The sequence below is a fragment of the Caloenas nicobarica genome, chromosome 3 (assembly GCF_036013445.1).
Source record: "Caloenas nicobarica isolate bCalNic1 chromosome 3, bCalNic1.hap1, whole genome shotgun sequence".
Taxonomy (NCBI): Eukaryota; Metazoa; Chordata; class Aves; order Columbiformes; family Columbidae; genus Caloenas; species Caloenas nicobarica.
Window position 1 is genome coordinate 23,893,705 of NC_088247.1, and position 27,413 is coordinate 23,921,117.

At 34.6% G+C, this 27,413-nt stretch overlaps 1 protein-coding gene across 1 annotated transcript in view; it reads right to left on the reverse strand.

Annotated features, from left to right (window-relative positions):
- CSMD1 (CUB and Sushi multiple domains 1) overlaps positions 1-27,413 on the reverse strand; it is a 1,102,582-nt gene that overhangs the window by 515,999 nt on the left and 559,170 nt on the right. The window contains 1 exon segment of the mRNA XM_065633007.1: positions 24,126-24,333. Within this exon segment, the coding sequence (XP_065489079.1) occupies positions 24,126-24,333 (208 nt within the window).

The following is a 27,413-nucleotide window of genomic DNA, read 5'->3' on the forward strand; positions in this document are numbered from 1 at the left end:
TACCAAAACAGATGTATTGATAGCTGATCCAAAGCCTACAAGAAGCCATCAGTGAAGAAAATCTCATTCATAACCTGTGACTGCGTCCCTGGATGCAGAGAAAAGACAAAAAGAAATCTAATGATGTAGGAGTAGAGAGAAAAGAGGAGAGCATTTAGGAGTTTGTTCTATTAGTGAAACCAATAGGACCCAAATTTGCTTCTTCTTCCCTTCTGATTTTTTGTAAAATTGTCCCTATTTCTGAATTTCCTTCACAGTGCCATGCACATTATAAAGTTCTCATTTTTGCAGTAATTTGAAGCACACGCACACACACACAAAATTGCAGTTATAGAAAAAAAAAGTATGATTTTAGTATGGGTGTTAACGTGGATTTAGAATATCATAAATATAAACTACACTAATGAAAGACACTGCAGAAAACAAGCTTACTCAAAAAATATAAGCTACTGTAAATACATGCAGTGGTAACTTCTCAAGCTGACATGTATCCCTTGTTAAAACCACAATAGATGTTTAGACTGTATACAGGAGCGATCTTTGGTAGTACCTGAGAGAGAGCTTGGGAGAAAAATTAGTCCCCATAAAGTATCTGCCAAAGAGTCATCGAGTGTTGTAAGTACACATCTGCATTTAGCAAAGCCACACTCCTTGAGTTTACTTCTCTAGTTTCTGAATAGAGTTGATTGCCTACAGCTTGCTAGAAACCTTTGCCAAAAAAAAAAAAAGGTAAAGGATATCTCCTCTGAACATCAAAAGCTTCTAGTTTAGTTCCTCAGGGACAGGGAAAACATAATCAATTACTATGTCTAGCTATGCATTTTTACTGCACAGTAGTGCTCACTCTATATGACATTTACATAAATGCCCAAGTAATAAAAAATTCCATGTAAATCATATCGGATGAGACACAGACATATTTAGGTGTATATAAATACATACCATTTGTATTTCCATTCACAGTGTACTTGCACTAGGTAGGGAGAATTGTGAAAATAAGCTTTTAACCTTTCTGAAAGAAAATGAGAAAGTTTTGAGGCTTGCTAGCTGCATTTTCTTATGTTTTGAAAATGCACAATTGCATATAAACTCCGAAATGTGCCTGTTTGTAACAATTAGGTTCAAAGAATTAATTTAGGATATCTTTTAACTGAAATATAAAGAATACATCCAAAACTCTCTCAGTCCATAGAAGAATTCAGTAAATAGCGCTGAAAGTTGCAGATGGATGCAAAATTTCTCATTTAGGAGGAAATTAAAGTCATTGACTTGCATACCCTTTCCGTAATTGAAGACATATGCCAGTGAAAGTGCATTTAGTGAAGCCTCATTCTGTAATACAGTCTTCAACTACCTTCCCAGACAGATAACCAATTCAACATTACTGAGTACGCGTTTAAAACATTCTCTCACTAACTTAATGAGAGCTAGAAAGTGATGTCAAATTTTCCTGGATTAGCTTCTACAGTATGCATGCTACCTTATAGAGGTGACAGTTACAGAATAATATGGTGGTAAAATTCAGCTGCACAGATGGAGGTAAATGATTTAGCATTTTATTCATGAATAATAAACTTTAAAACAATATAGAGAGACAGTCAAGTGGGTGCATAGGTATAGCTCTTTGTACTAGAAGTTTGTGTTTTTAATAGTGAAGCTTCAAAGACAAATAATGTAGTGTCTGCACATACAGCTACTGTATATACCAAGAATCCTTCATATAATTATTTCACAAAACCAAAACAAAATATGCAAAAACCTATGTTTTGTTTCATCATAGAATAAAAGTAGATAGTTTACACTGAGCAGCAGCTTCACCTTTTTATTTTATACCTGAATTTCTGTTTTATTTTAAATTTGGTTTTCCCTTATTTGGAAAAGAAAGCAATGGGATTTAACAAACAATCATTCACACTGAAGGACTTGAAGTGCTGACAAATCACACAAAAGAATTCATGATTCACAGAAATTATTTTCATCAATAGCACAGCATGAGGTACTTGCCTGAATAATTTTTGCCAATACCACAGATAAAAAAAATCTTACCAAGTAAATTGTATATGAAAATACAAGAAGAGCCTAAGAGAATTTACTTCTTTGATCAATTTAGTAAGAAGTTTTGTAAGAAACCATTCTCTACATTCTTAATAACAACTGCATCCTAACATGATTAACTTGGAGTTGCTTATTGTGGTTATCTTCCTCATAAATCCTTGCTATAACTATTGTAAATTATGCACTCTAATCAAGATACACAAGTTAGTGAAATGAAGTACCAGAAGTGCTATCACTAAAAACTTGCTTCTTTATCAACTTTGCAAAGTTTTAGTTTTGATTTTTTTAAGTATTATTTGACAATAATGTACAGGAGTTTTGAACATATATCTAATTTCCATTTTGGACATCACTTGTTTTACCAGTCTGTATACAGCCAAGGGGAAGTTAGTGGAGGAGACTGATGAAATTTTGACTGTGGCTTTTGCTGTCCCATGGATGAGTCCTAAAGCGGCTTGACCCTATGCCCATTACTAATGGAAATACCCTGGTCCTATGGCAGATGCCATGAAACTTCCAGGCAAAAAACACGCTCTTCAATCCCTCTTGCTTTATATGCACAAGTTTTTGTATTTCATTCCCTGACTAGAACTATGCAAGAATTCTTTCTTGGCAATATCTCCAAGATACCAGATATCATTTTGCACTGGCAACTGTTGGTTTTTCTTCGGTTTTTCTTCATTTTTCCTTTGTTTTTAACTGGCTATTAATAAAATAAGGTTTTCACACAAAACTCGGGTAATATTTAAAACCAAATGTGATGTTAAAAGATTATCTATGAGAACAGGACCAGATTCTTATTATAAGAAGTGTGTAACTTCAGTGGTATAGCTTGATAGTGGCATTTATTTCCTTCATGTCAGTTACAAAATAGTGTTTGCTGGCCTCATATTATGAGCAGTTATAGCCATTTTAGTAATAATTGTATAGATAATGGACGCTAATGTTTTTCATTTAGATCTTACTTCCCAGACTTCCTATCTTCTGTTCCTTTAGTAACTTGAGAGTATAGTAGTCTATAAGAACTGGAATAGATCTACTCATATGTTGTTCAGCAGTATGAAATACAGGCATGCATTAAGACTTACATGTTCAAAAGAACTTGTGTTATGATCTTGTTCTTTTTCATTGAACATGCTTTTGAAAATCTAGCAAACTTCTGTATAAGTAAGTGTGCTCGAGAAAGGGTATATTACATATATGAAAAATTTTAATAATGTGAAGAGAAAAAAAACCCACAGCTTCTAAAATTCAAGAAAACCATTTGGTTGCAGTCCCATGCAAAGTGCTAAGGAAATTCTCATCTTGGTTGAATAAACTGCCACTGATATAGAACTCTGGACAAACATCACAGTCTATTCCTATGCACACTTCCAAATTCATATGCTGCATTCCCTCCCATATACTTCTTTTTTTCTTCTTCTGTTCTTTGTTTATTCCAACAAACATTTTTTTTCCAAGTTTAATAGACATAGGTCTTTCAACTATGCAGATACATTTCCTCCATTGTATTTTTTAAAAAAAATTTATATTTGTGTAACTCTATATATAGTGTATACATGGGTTCAGCCCTTTTTTCATTTGAGAATACAATAATCGTGGGAGGATAAAAGGGGGAAAAGTGTCATAGAAATCACATTTCATGTGGTAGAATCCAACTGCAGGTGTTGCAGAAATCATCTGTAAGATGATATAGAGTGCTCTGGCTCCCAGTCATTGCCAGCCTTAGCTACACTAAACTGCTTATATGCAGTCATCAAACCAGATGTGTGCAACTGACTGTCAATACAGCTCAGAAATCATTAATCTGTTATCACTGAAAAGAAGAAGGTGAAATATGGCTCTCTGTTTTTATGACACTGTAAAGCCTCAGGTTGGCCAGATTATTCTCCAATTACCAATATTTTTCATTGTTCAAAAGGAATTAAATCTGTATTTTAGATCAGTTGTGGGTTTGTTTTTTTCCCAGCAGTTCAGTAAAAATCTGTCAGTAATTAAGTTTGAACATAAACCAGCATTTCAGAACACAGCACATGCATTTTCAATTCCTTTAGCCACTCAATCTGTTGACGGATCACTTAAACACAAGTAGCAGTTTGAAAACTAGTGGAAAGAAAATATGGTTTGGTAAAACCACTGAATCAAGTCATTATACAGCTTGAAAACTGAGGTACCCATAAATATAAATAAAATTGGATGAATGGAATGTATTTATGGATTCAATATGTCAGTAGTTCTATATAAAATATTCCAGCAGCAGCATGACAACTAATTAGCTTTAACTGTGAAAGATGTAAACTGTGAACAATGAGGAACTTGATCAACTTCAGTTTCAAACATCTTTACTGTTCATCTATGACATTTTCTGACATTTTCTAAAACAGAAAAATGTGTTCTGCTGAATACTCTCTGTATAACCAAATAAAGCATATCATTTAGAAAAAAATGTATTACTGGGCTATATTTTTTTTTCCTTTTTCTAATATTTAATATATAAGAAACAATTTGCAGTTTCCTTATACTAGTATTTGGTTTCAAGCCCAGAAGAGACTCAACATCAAGTTGGTTTCATTACAAGAATTCAAAGAGAGCAATATACAAGTAACTTAAAATGTCTTTAAGAGATCTTCATCTCTTTTATTAATTTTAATATATCTTGTATTTCAAAATTAGAGATTGTGTACTTTGTTTCGTTATAATGTTGCTAAACATAATGGTTTTAACTGTTATTATATCATTTTTTTCCTAATGAAAGTACTAAGGAGGATTAAAATGTGGTAAATGTATAATATCATTGCTTTCCTTAAAAGTCAAATTATTATCTTTAAAAACTGGTGGTAATTCAAGAAACTTAGAAATATACAAGGTTTATTATTACTCACTATGTAATTGGTATCCACTTACTGGCAATAGGGGGAAACTTGCACAAGCATCTCTATCTGCCTTCTCTACATTTTTCTCTATGAATCAGTGCAAAATTTTGCATTTTTAAAAATAATTTAAAATTTTATTATATAGATATGAAATAAAGACATAGGGTTACATTTTCTCCATAATTATACAGTAAAAAGCAATCAGACTGCTATTTGCAGTAAGAGCTTCACCTCGTGAACATTACCTGCTAACTACTGCCACTGACTTCATCTTTAGCTAGCTTAAGCCTAGGTTTGAAAGACTGATTCAGAGTTGCAGCAGAATAAAATTTGTAATTAGCAATGCTAGTACTGAAAACTCATTATCTGCATTCACATTTATTCGGTATTATTAAAAAAAAGAAACAAACTAAGAAAAACTAGAAAAAATCAGTCTTTTTGAATATTTAAATCTGAGCTCTATGATCAGATTCAGTGAGATATTGTTGTCAGACTCCCACTAGAAACCTGAAAAAGCATACATAGTGAAATACTGTAGACCTTCCTACCTCAAATAAAAAAAAAAGGAGAAAAAAAAAAAGGCAGAGAGGTGGGAACAGATGGTCAGCACTGAGACATGCTGCTATCATAGTTAAAACTACTACATATAAAGAAGTTACACAGTGGAAAAACAAGATATGATTGTATGTGTTGGGTATCTTTCCTATAAAATGTATTGACCTGCAAAACTTAGAAACATACTGACAGTAAAAGAATGTTAATCTCTTTGTGATTAACAGGAACTGAATTCTTTAAAATGCTTCCATTTTAAAGTCCTTTGGCTCATGGTAGAAGCTTATTAGTCAGCAAAAAGGACTCATTTTTTATTTATTTCAAGGTATAAAGTAAATAAGGTATCAACTATATAAAAATGGGCATTGAAATGAAATGTGTCTGCAACTGAAGTGTTACAAATGATAGATCAAAGTTTTATACAATTCTATGTTCCATGTAATGAATAAAAAACTAGTGAAGTTCCATGTTTTAGCTGATAAAAAGAATGTTAACGCAGAAGGATATCCTAATTAAATGTAATAAAAGAAAACAACAAGCAATTTGATAAGATCTTCAAAGTATTCTTTGTAAATAAAGTCATCAGCAGTTAAAATGAAATAAGCACAGCAAGCACTATGTTATTGTAGTGGAGCTAAAGCTAATTATTAGATAAAGCGATTAGAAACTGAATGGGGATCTCTGTTATATGAAAAAAGTAATTTGAAAGAGTACTGCTAAGGGAATACTTTCAATAAAATAAATACCAGTTTGTATCAGTGAATGAGAACATTTAGTTCTGAATTAAAGTTGAAATGGGATGTTTTTCAGCATGGTACCTTCATGGCAGTAATTCTGTTCTGTCTGACCAGATAATTAAGAAAATAATTAGAAATATTAAAAAATAAATAAATAAATACAGATGCTACATTTGATTTACGAAGAATTATCTGCAGCTCCATTGAGCAAATAAATATGTAATTTCTCCTTAATTTTACTGGAAATACCTTTAAGATAAGTTAAGATACTAGCATTTTTGTGCTGGGTCTGAAAACAATATATTTTCTTCCGTATTGATCTTTTATCAAAGTAATACATTAAAATTAAGACATGGAATTAAAAGGAAAAAGTTCACATTTTCAGTTTCTCTTTCTTTAAATAATGGAATAAAAACCTCTCACATTCTTTTATTTTCATGTATTTTACTTATGGACTATATTTATGACTCTCTACCTCTTTTTTTACTGTTCTACTTGTGATTTACGTTCTGCTCATCTCCACAAGCACTTTCAAGAGCTTCAAGATGATGCAGCTGCTTGGTGGGACAGATGTACTCTATTTCTAGTAACGTGCTGAGAACAAAAATGATTATTTGTTCATTAACTTTCTACACCCTATTTTTCAAAATTTACTTTCTCTACACCTTCTGAAGTTTTTGGATCTTGTACAGCTTGCCAAATATATCTGGCTTAGTACCTACTACAAACATCACTGACGCATAGCCCTCCAAATGGTAAAGTTATTGGCTTCATTCAGTATATGAAGCTACTTCAGACTGGTTGTGGTTTTTTGTGGTTGTTTTTTTTTTGTGTGTGTTGTGGGGTTTTTTGTTTGGTTTGGTTTGGTTTGTGGTTTTTGTTTGTTTGTTCGTTGGGTTTTTGTTTTGTTTTGTTTTGGAGGGTTTTTTTACAAAATGAAAACAGATTGCTACTGCATTCCAAAAACTGAAAAAAAATAGTAGTCACACTATATTTTCAATGTTTTTTCTTATTTACAACATAAGCTAGATAAATCTGTGTTTATCATATCTATTCAATACAAAATGCGGGAGCAGAATAACGGACTCAATGACATACCAATATGATCATAGTTGAAACCACTTTATTATTCTACAGAGCTATGCTTATATCTATCTAAAGTCCGTCCACACGACACACTGCTCCCTGATTGGACACACAGCCTGTCCACGAGCTGTTCACGCACATAGCAACACTACTGATTGGCTCTTGCTATTACATCACACGTCATCATTTACATGAACTGTTTACATTGTTGCAGTTAACTGCTTTGCATTGTAGCAGTTAACTGCTTTCTGCCAGCTCCCGCCTTGGTGTCTCCTCAAGCAGCAAGGCTCGGTGCATAGTCCACGAGGCGGTGGTAATGTTCTTGTTCGGACAAGTACATTGCTACAATTCCCCCTTTTTTCTCTTGTGCGGGAGCAGAACAACAAAAGAACCCAACTTTCACAATGTTAGGCACTGAAAAAATCCATTGAAAAATTTAAAATAATTTCCCAGCTGCAGGTAATAAAATCCATTTTATGCAGAGCATACAGTACTGTATATTTCACATTACTGCTTTTGTCAGATTAAGAATTCTTAAACTAAGTCATATATGAACACAAATACATTTTTCAGTATGTTCAGTGTAAATATGCGTGCCCCTTGTGACAACACCTATCTGTACAGATCTGGATGTCAGCATGAAACTTAAATGCTTTGAATATGACTACCTCTGTGCAGCGAGTTACCCTAGTAAAGGAACAACCCCCCAGTATGCACAAGGACATCGACCACTTCTTACAGGCAAGGAATAACTGTTATTGCTGCACTTCCACAACTAAGTGCTTCAAAGGAAAACATGCTCCTTTAGACTCGTCAAGTGCTGACAGAAATCAATGTTGCTGTCTATGTTCAAGCCATTGTGACAACCTTGAAGCGCACCACCCATCCTTAGCAGAACAAAGGACCTTGTTATGCCTTAAACATCTGGTTTTTGTTACTTTGGGAGGAAAAGATAGATGATGCCTCATCTTATCTTTCCCAAAGTTTTATGGCCATGGAGGCAGACACCTTGTAAGATAAGGGCAATTAACAGTGTTGCTGTGAAAGGCCTCATGGCCTAATTGGGATGATAGAGATGAACCATCCGTCGGACAACCAACTACCAGAAGAAACCACGAAACAACAGCTACCCCTGACGGGCAAAACAACTCACTTCTGGCCAGTACTGTGAACTTTCCCCTAGTTTGAAGACCCCAGACCCATTTCCAGAAGAGTCTTCCTAATTAGCATGAAGAGCGAGCAGAGGGGGGAGATGAACCGCCCTCTCCTATCTCACATGTGAATGAACTGGGTTATAAAACCACCTCACGTATGATACGGGTTGGCGGCGTGTAAATCTTCAAAACGTCCCCCCCTCTAGAGGTCGTCGCTGGACCGACGTACCTGTGGAGTGGTGATATCTTTCTCTCTCTCTCTCTCTTTCTCTTTCTGATATCTTAGTTTTCCTTCTCTTTCTTGAACATATAAAAGTAATATCATTCTACAGTTACTAATTTTTGCCAATCCACCATTTTTAGAAGGGCTTTTGCTGTCAATGTATTGATAAGTTTCATGTTACTATAATATACTTTTGCCAAGTCACTAATCGCTGTAATTTGCATACCACCATGTGCTTTTAGTAAATTCATAACTGGACCCCCGGAGTGATTGTCTGTCATTCACTTCGCATTGCCGTGCAGAATTACCCGGAGTTAACTCACACCTGATCTCATCTGTTGAGTCAGGGCGCATGTCACAGAGTTAACTCATCCCTCATCCCATCTGTTGGGACGGGACAGCCATATGTAGAGGTCAGTCACTTTTGGCTGGTTAGAGTTCGGTCTGGGGCTGAGGCCATTGGCAGCTTATGCCAGGCATTTTCAGTATAATAGAAAGCTATGAAATATTGAAACAAGACTCTCGGGGGATATACACAGACATTAAATACAAGGTGGAGAAAACTGAGCACAAGGTGGAGCATACAGAAGGCAATCCACCAGCAGACTTGACGTGCCAACCGGCTGATGCTGTGGTCCTAATCTCCTGGGTCCATCAGAGGGGTCATGTCTCAGCTGGTGTGAGTGTGGGGGCTGTGTGTCTGTGTCATAGTACAGAAATCACTATCCACCCACCTGTATATATATGTGTTTGTGTGTACATTTATGTGTGCATATATACATATATAGAATGCATATATAAATAGATATAGACCCATGCTACTCAGTATAACAATTTTTAGACCACATGCCGTGAATGGTCTAGTGCTGTTCTTCAGCTGCATTCCCCCAAACTGCCCTTTGACAGCCTCTCAGCCACAAAATTAAACAAACTCCTGGTAGATCTCTAGTGTCTCAGAGAAAACTCATTGAGGACAGACTGCCTTTGTTTAACACTGAGGTCAGCAAACTCCATGCCACTGTGTACTTTCCTACCTTTCAATTTGCTACAAACTGATGTTCTGGAAAAGGTTCTTGTGTTTTCTGTATGGATTCTGCAAGGCTCTGCTCTTGATCTATTTACTCTTATTTCCGAGTTCTCCCAGGCCCTTTAATAACCTGAAGAACAGTTGGACTTGGTTTATAATGGTAAATGTTAAGGATCTGGGAATAATATTCGCTGAACAAAAGAGTAAAAATCCATCCCAAAAAGGGAAAAAGAGGTCTTTGCTCTTTATTCTTATAAAGGTAGTCTTCCAAAAGGGTGGTCTACAAAAGCGTATCCCAAAGCAGAGAGTTCCCTTGCTTCAATTGACTGGAAGCTTCTGCTATCTGTCTCAAAGGGGACAAGTTTTTATATGATTCGTTGGGCCCAGATCCTTTTCTTGACAAAGTCTGATCATGAGAGATGTTGCAGCACTCAGTGCTCTGGGTTGTCAGGAGGGAAGATTAGCCAGTTGTAACTTGATAAACTCACAGAGAGTACAAACACATATCATATCTATGCTTCTTCTCTTCTTTACATAAATCAGTTTCCATCCAAACAAAATTTTTGAGCTATCTCCCGGGACATGTCTAGACCACAAAGTAAACAAAACCAGACACTGCACCAAGTGGCATGGGGACCAAGGTGTAACCTGCTTAACATGAGCTTGTGTTATGGTGGTAAGTAAATCTCAAGCAAATGTTTGCTCTTTCTATTTCACAGGTTTAGTTTGTAACCAAGAAGATAATGTAATTTGCATAGGATTTGGAAAAAAAATATCAGATATGTTGTGAAAAACTCAAAAATTTTCATCAGTTTACATTACCAAAGAGGAAATTGTGGAATTACTTAGTAACAGTCCTGTGCAACCTGCTCTAGGTGAACCTGATTTAGTGGGTGGGTTGGACTAGATGATCTCCAGAGGTTACTTCCAAGCCCAATTGTTCTGTGATTCTGTGATTCTGTAAATGGTTTGTAGGCACATACTGGGAACTGGAGCCTGACAAAAGCTCTTCAGTCTTGTAAAGAAAGAGAGAACAGCATGTTATGGATGGTACCTGAAACCATCTATATGCAAGCTTGGAAATAAGATGCTTGATTTTAACAATAAGGCTAATTGATTGTTGGAACAGATAACAAAAGATTCTAAAAGACTGGAGAATGCTAAATCATGGACAGTTCTAACTTTTTTTTTTTTTTCTGAAAAATATGCTCTTCTTCACGTGGAGAATTTTTATGGTTTATTTTACCCAGTTTACAGTTGACGATTAGAATGGAAATGTCTCATTCCTAATTATGATTTCCATATCTGTTGCCTGAATTTATCAGATCATGTTATCTTAACAAAAGTGTATATCAGTTCTGCATCAGAAATGCATAAAAATATAGGTAGTTTGGTTTGCTAATGAAATCAGTCATAATCCTAGAATAATGAGGGTGAAAACTTGTCCATGTTTATATCAATGGATGTTATGCTTCATATATTAGGTTTTTACTAAGCAAAGCCTAAGACAGAAAGTGCAAATCAGTTGTATAAAAACTTCTAAACAATGGCAAAATGCTATACTTTATTTACTTTGAAGAAATGAGAAGCTGTTATTATAATTCCTGAGAAGTAAAATGTTTCTGAAATAACAGAACAAATTTGAAACAAACAGGAGCTGCAAACTCTTTAAAACATCTTCATATTAAACAAGTAATCTTTCTTTTCAGTCTTTTTTTTTTCCCCTCAGAAATGTATTAAAATCCTTAATTTTTTTGAAAGGTTAGATTTTCTTTTGTTGTAAACCCAGTGATTATTATTGTCTAAAATTTGACAATGACTTGAGATTCTGCCAGTACAGAGCCATTTAAAATGTGGATAAATCCCAAATATAAATAAAATTTATTAATTCAGTTCTCAAGTCTATGTAGATTTGCAGGACTTTACTGTTACTTACTGTACACAGAAAATTAACATTTTAAGAGCTTCATCTAGCCCAATGGGATTGCAGTAGATTGCTTTCAAACTCAGCAGCTGAAGCAAACACACTATTCATGTTTTCTATTACCGTATTGCTACCCAGGGGGACAGTGTGCTAATTCTAAATATTTATTATGCAAATCTGTACATCAGTTTCGAAGAAACCAAGATTTCTCTTGATAGCCATCCTCTGCAGAGGAGTTGAAACTCTCGGCTTTAGCAACCCTCCTAGCAAATAATGCCGAATTCTGGAATCCCAGATCTTTAGTGCTAAATAAAAGATTTGCTACTTCAAAGTTTCATTCCACAAGGAAGACAGAAAAACAACTGGTAGAATGAAGACTTCTCATATAGTCAGTCTTTAGATCTAGATTCCATATACTAAAACTAGAAATCCTGTTGTTACCCCTGAGCTGTACATAATATTTTACACCTGATTACAACACAAATCAAAGACAGACATCCAATGTCACTTTGAAGAAATTAGGAGATGAAGAATTCAACGTCAACATTGAAATTTGCTGAAACATCTAATAAAGCCATTTTTTCTTTCAATGTGGCAACAGATTCTGGTTCTTAGTCTTAATCAGACCATTGTTATTTTAGCTCTGCATGACCTAATATTTTCTCTGAGTGGATGTATTTATATGCTCTAAACCTTTACCTCTGAAACTGCTTTCTGATGAGATTGGCATGATTCCTCAATCAACTTTTCATTCTTTTTTAATTACCTATCTGGTTTTCAAACATCCTTTTAAACTTGTGAACAGTCTGGCTTCAGTATTCTAGTTTTGGTCTAATGCTGTTTTACATACACCTCTCTAATATGCTTAACGAAGTTTGTTCATTGCAATACTGTGCTGAGAAACATGTCATAGAGACTCAGGTAAGCAGCTCATGTATCCTTCTCCTCTGCTATCACTTCCAAGGTTACGAGGACAAACATTTTTCCTGGCAGTTGAATTTTTGGCCTCAATTTTAAATTTGCCAGTCTATCATTAAGCTAATCTGTTATATAAACACATAGTCGGATTGAAATGAAATTAACTACATATGAATGTTATAATCAATTACACCCTTATTTGGAAGTCAGTCTCTTCTACCCACATCAGACACAGGATGCACATGGCATACTGAATAAATCCTTTACTCTTTCTCCCTTTTTCTTTCCAGTATAGAAGACATTCTTTAAGCATCCATCATGACTGAATGAAACAGCAATAAATAGGGAACAACAATTGGGAACAACATCAAGGTAGTAGGCAGCAATTGTCCTAACTTCTTTGAGGAGAAAATATCAAAAGAACATTTTAGCAAACTACAGTTTGGACCTCAGAAACAGAAAATACTAGTGGTGATTTTTAATGCTTTGACTTTTTTCTAAAAAAATATTTAAATTTTTAGAAGCTTCCAGAGGAAAACTGCTGTCAGTTATATTTTTAAAAATCTGGTTTTTACTTAACAAAGTGGAATGCTATACTTTGCTCTATCAAAAATTGCCATTTCTTTCAAAGTAGATAAAACGTTTTGTTTGTTTGTTTTTTCCTCCAGAGAGTGAAGATAAGTAAATAGGGACATTTATGGTCTTAAACAGTATATCCAAGCAACACTCTCAGTCTGTGAAACTGAGACACAGCCCTCAGTCTCCTGTAGAAATTTCTAACATTACATGATTTACAGAAAAGTCCTGAGCAATTCCTATGATATTACTACTAGAAGAAAATTCAAGTTTCAAGGTGGTATTTTTTTAAATAAAAATATTTCAAATTTATTCATTCCTTAAAAAAAATAAAGATTCATTCATGTGGTTAAACATGACTGAAAACAATTTAAAAGTGTGCATAAATAATGAGGGAAGAAAAAGATTTTCTCTATCTTTAAGTGTACCTGCTTACAATACTGCTGAACCTTAAAGCATCTTTTTTGTTTATAATTGCACAATATTTTCTTACAGAACAAAAGGGATACACGGAAACTTTAAAAACATGGAACATACTTTTTGGCATTCATATTTTAAAGATTCTTTTAATCCAATAATGACTAAAGTCAGAATATTAGAAACAGTACCAAACAAATTTGATACAAGAAGAAAAAAAAAAAAACCACCACAAAAAAACCCCAGCACAAGTCATTTTTGAGTACCTGGTATTCTATTTGTTCTGTTCAAGCTCCCATGTGCTCTAGTTGCAGCCAAAAGAAGAGCTAAAGGAGCTGAACCCAGCTATACGAGAAATGCAGCTCACAATATAAGCAAGAACCTGCAGAAATCTTGCCTGGAGATATTAACATGACAAAGCAACCCTGTGGAAAAACGTGTATAAGACCCAGTTTTTAAAGTAGTGCTCAGTTTGTTTTAATCATGAGACATTCCTTTCTTTGCTATTAATATCCTGGATAGTGCACACAACATATTTCAACATTTCAACATATGTAGCAGCCATCCTACTGACTAACATCTCTTCAAACGCACAAGAGTAATTCAGAGCACAGCGAGAAATAAGAGTATTTGATGGCATAATTAAAAAGCTAAGTCAACTTTTATGTACAAGTGGGTCAAACTAAAGATGGCATCCTTTCTTCTTGAGTGCTCAATCTTGTAATATTAATGATATTTTTATGTACACAGAAAGATGACAAATGACACTCCAGTAAATCTGCATATATGCTCTGCTAGAATTTATCTTTCTGTTTCAGTGTGTATTGTAAATTAAACTGACCTTACTTCAGTCAGCTAAAAATGACAGCTGTAGATTATTGTGGCAACACAACTAACTACAACATTTATAAACCTCATTTGAAGCTACTTAAATTAATTTACATGTTACTTCCTGTATGTTTGTTTGGTAATTTGGTCCTGCTGTTCTAATTTCAAAATAGGTGAGCAAGATGAATACATTCTAACAAAAGTATGAGTTTCGTTCTGGTACAGAATAGTATCTGGAATTGAGCTTTTCTTTCAGTATCTTATGTATAATTTCCAAAAGATCTGAATACAAAATAAAAACACATGGATAATCTCTTCCTAATGCAGACAATCACATAGCTCTACATAGTATTTTGCCCAAATTTAAAATTACACAATTCCATTCTGTTAGTCAGATCTTCACATAATATTTTACTGTATTATTTCTAATCAATAGATTTTAATACCTAGGTAAAAATACAATAGCAATTGTCCTAATATAAGTTCTCACTTTCTGGCCTGAAATACTTGCATCTCCTTTCTACCCCTCCTATCATATCTGCTTCACTAAAACTGGGATGCAATTATTTGCCAATCCTATTAACATACTGAACAGTTTTTCAGTTAATATACTCATCAGCTACAAAGCATCCAGTGTATAAAAATAATTCTTAGCACTTGTATTTTTAATTCTATTTTAGACTGTTTATATTTGAAGTTCATGCTCTTTACTGTGGTACTGCTGCAAACTTGGCTGAACTTTCTAACCAGGAAAATCCTTGCTTTTCCTTTTTCCACAGGAAATTCCCTTCCCAGGTAGTTATCCCCTCCCTTGCCTATTTAGGAGATGAGAAAAACAGAAATGGTGTTCAGTCACTGCTACACATCATATCTTAATTTTCTGTGCTGTAACTATTGCTTTAAAACATCAGAGATACAAAACAGCACAGTGTTTTCTAAGTGCAGACCTCTGCAGAAAACCCATTAAGTTCAATTGCTAGCCTACTGTGCAGATATTTAAAAAGGAGTAACCATCAATGAACATTTATTTAAATTCAATTTAACATTCTTTTAGAGTCAAAGAAGTAATCGATGCATTCTGTGTGCTAACTAAACAGATACCAGGGGCCAAGGTATTTATTAACTGTAAGAACAGTTCATTGACAGGTTTACTCTGAGCTGCTGTAGATTATAGCACTGATTGTACCAGAAGAACCATGAAAAAAACTGATGGGTAGTCAGTCAAAGAAGCTTGCAGTGGAGATTCAGGAAAAGTTTCCTGAGGGAGTGTGTCCACTTCTGTATATCTTGTTGGAAAAAAACACACAAAACAAATCAAAACATCCTACTAACAAATGTTTTAGTTGTTCTGTGCCACGTTTTAGTAGTTTTCATTACATCCGGGACAAAAATCAAACAGACATATTCACATTTGACTCTTATATCCTAAAAGTCTATCCTTATTTAAAAAAAATAATATAATAATTGCAGAGATTGTTTTATTTGCCTTTTAGCTTGCTGGAAAGTAAGAATGCATTCAACTATGCCAGCTCCTACCAATCAGTTTTTTATATGCTCAGGTATTTGAAAACATATGTTTAAAAAATCAAGATGTATTTAAAAGACCCTAGTATATCTTTAAGAAAATGGCAATAGCTAGTATTATAATTCTAATATATTTTAAATTAAACATAGAGAACCACAGTATGTCAGAAAAGACCACTTTGGCAAGGTACCATCCATCCTTCATTCTCACTGATCCTAATCGGAAAAGAGGGCAATACCCTTGTCAATGTAGCTTTGATACACCATGATTGTTTTTCTTTATTATGTTATTCCTAAACTGGGTACCAGCAATAAAACTAGAATTTGGCTTAAGCTCCAGGGAATAATTTCTTTTTACAGACTGATCTAATATTCCCAGTACTGATATCTGTAAATTTTGATTTACCCAGATGAAGTGAAACATATTACTGCACCAGTTTTGTAACACTTCATATATACATGCATACACACATTCCCAGCAAGATTTTATCATTAATCTCTTTCCTTCTCACATGCTAACAAAGACCTCCACAGATACAAATATTAGTCAACTCCAGTTTTAATTTGTTTGTGGGGGTTTTTTGTTTGCTTTTGTGGTTTTGTTTTTGTTTGTTTTTTTGTTTTGACTTGGGCTTGCTTTAGTTTTGTTTTTAAACAAGGGAGTAGGTGTAGTTTTTTAGAACTACTGTAATTATTGTAAGCAAATCTAGAATCAATGGTAGAACTACATGGCAAAAACGCGAAAAAAGGTTGTAATATATAATTCCAGAAGTCAAAATATCTGTAGATTTTGTCTTACTAGGAAGCTATACTTGAGGCTGACTGCAATGGATAGGTACAGAAATGCAGTGATTCATAAATATCTCTAAAAAAAGCTTCTAACTGTACCTGATTACACTGGTATGAGCTGGTATAATCATTAAAATATATTTTCCTGAATATAATTTCAAGGATTTTGTGAGAAGACTAGGCTACCTGTATAGATATTCTGGAAAAATACAACAGACGTAGCAGAAGGAAATTTTAGGACCATACTGAATCCCCAGGGTTAGGCAGTATCTTTAGAAAGATAGTAATGCTAGTGGTATTTTAAGCAATCCAAGCTCTTTGTTAATGTATTTAAACCTTGTTCACACAGTTAATTTAAAAAATCTACTGCTTTTCATCTTATTTTAAATGTGGTGGTAAATTATACTGTAGGTCACAGTGCTACCTTAAGTTAGTTCTCTCACTCTTATGTTCCTGTCAGTTTGTGATGTGGTATGAATGAAGCCTTTATACATCTTCAGCACAGTAGGCTGTAAATTAATAGGTGCAAAGCAAGCAATAGTGTTCTGTGGAATTAAGCATCAATTTACTGCTTCTGTACTTCTCACCTCATACACCATTCACATGCAGGTGTTAGCAGCTAAGTGGTCTCTATATCTTTACAGTTAGCACAAGAGATTATATTAGTTTAGTCACTACTACTACCATGAAGCACGTTTACCATCCTATTTATTTTAGGGTTAAAAACTTCGCAAAATCTTCCACATACTTTTATGCATATAGTTAAAATGTATCTTATTTAGCATAAAGATACTACAAAAGATAAACAATGCATTTCAGATATGGTTTCTTTAAATACAAGCCTAAGAAGTTTTGCAAGATTTCTGTGTGAGATATTACCATAAACTAAACATAATTATTAACTAGGCTTTAAATAGATTTGCCTTTGCATCAGGACTCTACCAAGTTTTTGTTTGTTTGCTTTGGTTTATTTGTTTATTTTTATTTGGTGGTTGTTATTGTTGTTGTTGTTGTTTTCCAATTGGATTACTTCCATCACCTCCATCTCTGAACACAAGATTAACATATAATCCAAATGAAAGCTGTGGTCCAAAAGGGAGAATAGGAAACTGTTTTGTTGCATTTCTACCTGAAGTTCTCAGAGAATTACATATATATTTCAGCACTTGCCGCCATTATATGGCCCAGTATCTGGGGAAAAGTCCACAGGACACTGATACAGCTACGACATATCTACCATGAAAGAGGAGGGCAGGCAAGCTTTCACTGCTGTCCTGCACAGCAAAGGTGTATGTGCCAAAACAATCCTGTTTTGGGGGAAGAGGAAAGGAGAGAGGATATTTCTGCTGGACGAAGGTGACAACATTAGTGACAATGCTATTTCCTGTGGGTTTAGGATGTTTTTGTTCACTCTGCAAGTGGAAAGGCTGACTCAAATACACTTCCCAGGCTCATTTGAGACATCACTCTTCAAAGGCTCTTCTGACCTAGAACACCAAATTCACACATTGCTACTCTGAAGTTCACATTTCCCAGCCCCTCCAACCCAGCCCAAAGCTGTCTCCAAAACCTTACCAACTCTCTAAAATCTGCCACACTACCCTTCAACCTACCCAAACAAAATTCTTCTCATGTTAGATTCATTCTTGTCTTCCAATTCCCCAACTCCAGTCATGTATTCCCTCCATCATCCCCTTTATTCCAATGCAATGCCAGCAACTCAGAGATCACATAAAAATTCAGAGGTTACATTTCAACTTATTTTTGAAACCACTACTTGTACTCTTTATTCTCTTCTTCATTATAGTCATTTTAGCAATTAGAATTTGACGATTCCTCACTGCAACCAGCAGAGCCCATCTCCTCATGTAATATATACTATATTATTTAATATACACTTAAATAATAAAACAAAGAAAATCACATACGTTCTCCTGTATTAAAAAAAAAAAATCCAAACAAAACAAACAAGCGAACAGACAAAAAATTGCCTTTAGGATGCTGAAAGGGAAAGGAAGACAATGTTCAGGATGAGGGAAAAAATGTAACCCTGTTTTAAAAAGACAATTTCTTTGCAGCTTTGTTTTCATACCAGCAGTAGTCTGGATTCTTCATTCATTGTAAAGAAATGTTAGAGGGAGGGACTGTTCACTACCTCTCCCATCAATGTTGTTTTTTCTTTCTATGGACTCCAAAGGTACTTAGCAGTGTTCATTATATTTTCCCAAGTCTGCTCGGAATTTACTTACAACTGTGGATAATTCATTTTTTCAAGCAGGCATTTGAATGCCTGCAGAAAATCCATTTTGGAACATGATGATTTTGATAAATATAGCAAAGTACAAGATACGTCACTGATGAGATCAACTTATTCATCTTTACTATTGAAAAACTGTAGGAGTGAAGAAACTGTTTATCTGCATGTGTTTGGGTATAGAAAGTGTTATGCCAAAGAACTGGATATAGATACTGAATTAAAACATGCTATTTCCCACTTAGGGAATTTTAAAAGTCTCTAGAAAGCAATACTTAAAGAACCAGAGTATATCAGATGCCTATATGAAATGTTTTATATAAATAGCTGGCATCCTGTGCAAAACACTCTGCCTATTTTCTTTCAAAATTCCTAATATGTGAGTGGGGTGATCCTGAGATTATGCCTAACAACTCTGACACCAGTGAGACATTCATTCCAAGATTACAGAACTCCACAGGCACTCAAGCTCAGCACGTTGTTTGCATTTTAAACAGAAATGATTGAAGATGACAGCAAATACTGAGGAAGGATGCAGAAGTTGGAAATGTTGGTGGAAGGGGAAGGGAGCAGTGGGAGCACTGGTGTTGCCATAAGAAAATGGCTAGGAGAAACCAAGAGAAACAAGCATCAGCAGCAAAGGCAGCAACTGGCGGGACGCAGAAGCTGGAGAACATATGTATTCCACTGACTCTTTAACAGAGGCACGGGATTCGTCATATCACTTATTTTAGGGATTCTTCTATCAGTTATTCAGTTTGCAATACGCAAACAAATAAGGTATGGAAGAAATCAATTAGCAAAAACGTATTTGTGAACAGAATGTTAATTCTACTCAGGTAAATGAAAAAATTATTGATTGAAAATATCTAATAATGTGTCACGATCACTGTATTTTTCAGTCTCACAAGGCTCTTCATACAGACATACGTACTAGCTTTCTCACGCACCTTAAAAATATCTTAGTCCTTGTGACGGATGCGCTTGACCCCCCTCCACTCCCCCACGATAGTCCTTCCAATGTACCTTGGGGTTTTGGAACTGTATAATATTTTATGGTAAGTCTAAAAAGTTTTGGTGTTGCTACATGTATCTGATTGATAGTGTTCAAGTGCTGAATAACATTAATGTTGATTTTCAAATGTGATAGACTATGGGATTTTTACACAGTAACTGGAAATTTTGCAACATGGAAGTCAAGAGAAAGAATTTGAGGATAACTATGCAACTTCTTTTCCTGAAAAAAAAAAAAAAAAGAAAAGAAACATGGTTCATTGCAGGTCAAACAGACAAGTTATGAAGTACAGAAGCTTATAGTTATTGAATCCAGTTTCCTAACCAAAACAGGTAAAAGGGAAAATCTAGTTAAAACCTAGAGAAATGTAAGAGCTTGCAAAAGGCAGCAAGAGAACCCTTTACCAGCATCTACAATACAAACATATGGCTTTGTAGAGTTCCACAGGTGATAAAAAAGGGTGACTGTCAGCAAGTCTCTAAAGAGGCTAAAATTAGTGACTAATAATAAATACATTACTAAAATTTGTAGTAGTGTTCCCAAATGATAAAGCTGTTCCTCTCATTGCATGGCCATGGCACGTCCTTTCTCTTCTGTTGGAGAAGGAAAAGAAAATAGAACTTTATATTGCCAAGACGACATCACAAGCCCTTTTTTGCGATGTATAACAACAACTTTATTGAAGCTGCATCCACAAGCAATCTGCCTTTTCACAGTAAGCCAACAGATGGTGCTCTTTAGCTGTATAATTGTGTAATTCTGAGCTAAATACTCAGCTCACTATGTATGGACCTACTGCCATAGATGTCTATCAAAAAGGTGACTTAGACCACTTCATAATCTCATGCATTACTTTGTTAGAGATCTCTCACAATGGCGGTGGTAAGATTAAGATAGATCTCCATAAACAGGACAGGAAACATGCAGAGCGAAATACTATTGTTTTGAATTATGTCTAAATGCTTAGACTGGTGTATTTATCTAAGAAACACAAATTAATATTATGACGCAGTTGTTATAAGAGTTATTCATTAACACAGAAATAAGAAGTGAGTTTCAGATGACTAGAGGTACTTATGTCAAATTGTATGCCAAGCTTATAGTAATTCATTATTGCTGCTTCCAAATCAATCATATCCACATGCATTTTTATGGCTTTTCACTAGGATATTGAGATGATTTATAAGGAGGTCAGAATAATCTTAAAAGTATTTTTAAATAGTATTAGGAAATTAATTTGGACTAAAAAGTATAATCTGTAGATCATTCTCATGTATTGGCAAATACTGACAAAAATTTGAAGGATAACAATTTTAGGTTTGAGTGGAAGTACAGTAATATAACATCAGTATTGTAAAGTAAAAGAGGAAAAAATAAATTTTAGAACTAGATATGTCAATATTAAGATTCTAAGTTAAAAAATAGTAATTGTAGAATCATTCTTAGCATCATAATCACCTTTCATGCATACTGCAATAATCTAAGATTTTTTTTTGTCAAATAAGTTTTCAGTCTTGCAAAATTTACGGCAAAGGCACATTTACATGAAAAAGCCTGAGTCGGGCCTATCTATGCTCATGTGAGTTGCCCAGCTTTACCTAACCTTCAAATAATAAAATACTCAGTCCAAATTTAAAAAACAAAGAAACAAACAAACAAAAAACAACCCGCCTCAGTCTTAGGGAGTCCTTGGAAAGGCTCATTAAAGGATTTTCAAAAGGATGCTTTCCTCAAGTGATATATTCCTGATTTTAATTCAATACCATGTTCATTCAGCCTGGGCTTTTCACATACTTCTTGATACTATCTCTAGATTCAACCTTCGTTTTAGTACCATATAACTTAAGCTGAAGTCTAAAGGGTCATATTTGGAAGTATGTAAAAAGTTATATTTAATGTTCAAAAATTATACAAACAATTTTTTTTTCCTTTTGTTATTTCTCATAATTAACAATAGAGTAGCCCTTCAGACTCAAAAAATCCAGCCATTTGGCAGACTTCTAACCTTGTTGATATGTCCGGAGAGGGTAATCCAGACCTATTGCACCATACAGTAAAACCACTAAGGAATTATCAGTCTGAAATTATTTTCTTTATTCTCACTCTTTTTTTAGCTTTTGCAGTGCTCATATATCTGTCTTTCTATGCCTTTCTATGTCCTTCTATACATTCACTAGGAAAATATTTGGCTTACTTTACACCAAATATTCCTTTATGTGAAAAAATGATCATAATTACCAGATTGTGCTAGTAGAATATGTGTCTTCTAACACAGAATTGCTGTATAAAGCCGTTGACACAACACCAGATATAATAAAAGGGAGCGATTTAAAAAAATGATCACATTTTAAGACAATACACCTCTAGACCAATAGTTCTAAGTACACAGCAACTTCACGTTTGAAAACATGATTGATTTTAGCAGATTACAACATGCACTACATTTAGCATGGCTCTGAAGTTGCTGTGGCAACTGTTCTGGCTTAAATATAGATGGATGTATAGCTTCATTCAAAATTATCCAATAATCCTTTAAACATTTCTTATAAAACTTCCCCTAGCTTCTTCACACTTCTGTCAGTGATCATAGGAACATAAAAATCCTTCGCTTTCAATGATCGGAGTTTAACACTATTAAAAAAAAATCTCCAACCCAAAAAACAAATATTGGGAAAAATGCGAAAAAGATTTCTATTGAATTTTAGAAGAAATATGTTTCTTATAATATCTCAGATTTCCAATGTAACATTGATCAATACCATACAAGATCAATACAGAATATGTTTCCATTGCTTTCTGCTCATATTCTTCTACATCATCTACTGTCAGAAATCTTCTGGGAAGCATATATGTACATATGACTGTCTGTAAATGAAAATTTGTTCCTATATTTGCCCGTTCATTTCAGTAATGGATTCATTTCTTGCAACAAAGTTGCAAATATGTTGTTGGTGTCTACTAGAGCCTCATACACAAAATTAAATGGATAGAGTTTTATGTTTCTTTAGCTCTCCCCCTTCAAGATTTCAGCTTCTAGCCCTTAGGACCCTTAATAAGAAAACATTGGCATTGGTGACTGTCATGCATATCTGTGCATGACAGGCAAAAGGGGCACTCACATATTGTAGTTCAGACATCAGACACAAGCACTTAATTCGATACAAAGCTCTTTCACTGACTTCTGTTAAACAACTTTTGGTCATGTGGAAATGTGAGGGAATAATCTTGTCATATAGATCCAGAAGGTTTTGCACATTTGCCAAGCATGGTTGCCACGCATTTTTATTTAATAGAGCTTTTCAACAAATTGGATGCTACCTAGAACTTTGCAATTATTAATATATTGTCCTGTCTAGCCTATCATGACATTAAAATAATAGTGAGGTTGCTTCAGATCTTCAGTAAGGCATTCTGAAGATAATAACCATCAGTCATCTGTAAGCAGCAGATCTGTATTTTATTCCAGGCTACATTTTAGAGCAATGGTGCATATGTCAAGCACAAGATGTTCTCAGAGATGAAAAAAATTAAAAACCTATCTATGCAGCATACAGAGAAATCCTAGTACAAACTGTTCTGCAATTTAAACCATTCCAATAGACAGAATTAGCATGTTTTACTTAGGACAGAGAATGTAGATTTAGTATTGTAATTACTAAGCCTTAATATTGCTAAGCAAACAGTTTTAACATCATACAACTTAAGATAATAATACATGCATACCTGAGTATATGTAGTAAGACTGAATTATAACCTGTTTAGGATAAGACAGCATCTATTTGCTCTCTATATATTCCTGTTTTACTGTGAGTCTGAATTTTGCTCACTACTTTCATTGTTGGCGTAAAATATCGTGATAAGCCATGCAAGACTCATCAGAAAATGTTCCAATACCAAGTTCAAATATGTAACATCAACAAATGCTCACTGCTAAGGCACCATACATCTTGAAGATGGAAGAAAATAAGAGGAAGGATCAAGACTTGGAAAGGAGCAGAAGCAAATTACTGTATTTTTTTTCAATTCTGTAGGGTAGAAAGAACTAAAGGAAAATACATAACACAATGGTCACTACTAACAGGTAGAAAATATCTTAAATATCCTTGAACATCTTTTCAAAATACCAAAAAAAGAAAAATAAAAATGGAGACCTTTGCAAGATCTCTGACTTACCATATTGATGGTGCTTCTGTTCCACTGATCTCTAAGAAGTCATATCCTTCCTCTAACTGGAAGTCAGTAAAGACCAAAGCAATGGTATCTCCTGGTTCAGCCAATATGGTCCAGGTGCAATCAGCGTTATTTTCATACTCAGAAGGGAAGTGAGGACTTGCAATAGTTCCGCTTGTCCCACGTAGTGTCCCTCCACAAGCTCCTTCAGCTGATGAATAAATATCAATTACTAGTGGAGCCGCACTTTAAACAAGTGAAGCATCATCTTTGTTTCTGCATAGCAAACCCAGCTCTTCTCTTCTGTGCATATAGTAACCATAAATATATAGAGAAATAAAATTCCATCCAGGTGAACAGAATAGAACATTTTTCTGGCCTTTAAACCGCAGAGATTTGTTTATTTCTTTGTTTGGGGTGTGGTTTGTTGTGTTTGGGGGGTTTGCTTGTTTGTTTGTTTGTCTTTTCCTTGTTGGTGACGCTTTATTGCCAGGACAAGCAAGGACAAGATCAGTAGAGAGAATTTGTATGAGCCGATTTGGAGAACCTGTACTCTGGCTCTCCGAAAGTGTTGACAGAAAAAGCCTAAAAACTGGGCAAAGAATCACAGAAATATAGTTAGTCTCTCTGCGATATAGATTTAAAAAATCATTAACATTTATTTTCTAAAGTTCTCTCTAATTTGTTATAACTATAAAAAAACAGTAGAAAAAAGATATAGATTTAAATACTGTCGTAAACTAGGAAGCTTTAATAAAATTATACTTAGAATTCTCAAGTTATTTGTCATGAATTGAGATGTTTACAGATCCAAATAATGTCAGAAAGTTTTGTTGCCAAATGGACCCTCCAAGGTCCACATATCATCAGTTATTACCATTTTTTTTTTAATGGCTATGAACCCAATTTCAAAAAATACAAACTGCAGGAAGACTGGAATGTTGTTAAATAGGTTACCAAAGGGTTTAGCAGACTTTTTGTACTACTCTTTGACCGATAACATTTCACTGAAGCTTTAAAGATACACTGATCTTTATTAGCATTGGATATTAAAATATCTTTTTTTTTTTTCCTAACCAAATGTCATCCATGCAATCCATTGGAATAAGAAATTAAAAACACATGAAGTGGCTTTTGATGTGCTGTAATGTGGCTATGAAAGCTACAGCAATAGTAATTAAAAATATTTCTGCATAGGTGAATGATCAGAAGAGAAGCATTTAATTTTTCCCCATTTTATCATCTTTCCTTACTGCTGTTATCTTTAGGTATTGTTTGCATAGTATAAGTGCATGTGGAGATTTAAAACAAATAGCTTGGCAAGGTGTACGACAGAAGGAGCTTACAGTCTAATTAGGATAATAACTGAATGGCTAATTAAGACAACAGGGGTGGGTAGGAGTAGAGCCGCTCTTCCCAATCACGGTTGAAAGCCTGACAGTGAAAGTGAGTTTTAAAGGGAGATTTGAAGGAAAAAGGATTCGCTTGATTCAAAGAAAGAGAGATACTGTGGCTGGACATTAAAAAAAAAAAAAAACAAACCACAAACCAAAACCAAACCAAACCAAAAAACAAAAAGAAAGGAGACTATTAAAAGGATAAATAGCTAATCAAGGACTGAAATAACAGGAAGAATTGGGAGAAATGCAGACACAGAATAATTTCTTTAAGTATTGTACAGGCCACTAGTTTACTAAAAGAAGGAGAGAAAGCTGCTAAGGAGATTTGTACAAGTAGTTATCTATACTTTTCTATATGCAAAGTAAGTTTTGACATAAAGAAATGTAACATGACCTTGGCTACCAAAGCCTTAATGAGTTTTATGATTTCTTGGCACACAAATTTCTTAGAGCAGGGCAGGTTTTTTTGACAAATTTCATATCTTACTTTCAGACCCTGAAATTTATGTGTTGTTCTTTTTTTAAAATGAAGAAGATTTAGGAGTGCAATAGATCTACACTCCTAAAAGATTTCTTTTTGCTGGTGAAATCTGGCCACTTTTCTGATTCCTCCATCAATTCCTAGCCTTTTGCACAGTGCATATTGAAAGGGACATTTTGCCTCTGAGGAATGAAAGGGGAAAGGAAGCAAAATTTAAAGAACTCATGGAGAAAGCTAAGAATCAGAATTCAGATTCCTGGTGCATGATACATGCAAAGATTAAAATAATTAGAAATTGTTGTAAAACTCTAATAAATCAGAAAGGAAGATCAAGGCTTTTTATCCAACAATATCTAGAATGACACTATGACACTTTTTTCCTTTTTTTTTTAACTGTGTAGCTTTCAAGCACTTCAGAACATCATCTATCCCAGAAAAGAAAAATAAATTAACTTGATACATCCTGTGCCAATAATTCAGCACAGAAACTAACATTGAGTTATTGATTTCCACTGTGGTCATAATCAGTATCAAAGTTTGATTGAACCATCAAAACCCAAAACCTGATGATTTCCACCCTCTCTTTTTTCCTACTTGTTCATATTTTGTCATGACAGTGTGGGATTTATTTTTTTTTAAATAATCAAAATGTGAGAGTATGAGTTTCAGTTAACAATGAATACAGCTTCTACCTGCATCCTTGAAAGCCAGCAAGCAGGTTTTTTCTATCCAGGGTAACCAGGTAGATGTGCAAAATGCTAAATCAGCCATAAGTCTTTGGTACTAGCCACTTGCTGTTAAATTTTGTTATGACAACATTCTCAATTACACCATCTCCCACTGTGTTTATACTGACGTTAAGTAACATGCTAGTGGTAATTACAATGCTGCTCAGTGTTTCTGCTGCAGAGCCCTTGAATAAGCTTTGAGCTCTAAAAAGCACTGACTTTTACAGCTAACAAGGAGGGCTTGTGTAGTTGATTATTTCTGGGAACGACATGCAAAAACCTAAATTTATAAGCTATGCATTACCAAAGAAAGCCAAAGGAATTCAGGCTACTACAAATATCTGCCTACAGGGATGCATAGATTTTTAATCTATTCATAAGAGAATTTCTAAGAGGTTTGCAAGGAATCAAGTTAGCTTAGAAATGGAAAGGGAACATTAGCCAGGTAAGACCACAGAAAATCACTCAGACCAGAAAGCTGGTATTTTCTCTCTGACAGATGTGGATGTGTCAGGGAAAGACCACAGAAAACAGCAGCTGCACAGAATTATCTTTCCTTGGTCATATTTCCCATGTTCCAGAAGCCTGTGTTTTGAGGACTTCTTTCATCATAGGTGACACCCAGGCTAAGGCAACCAGATTGTTGAATGCTAAAATGTAATGAATTACCTAAGAATGAGCA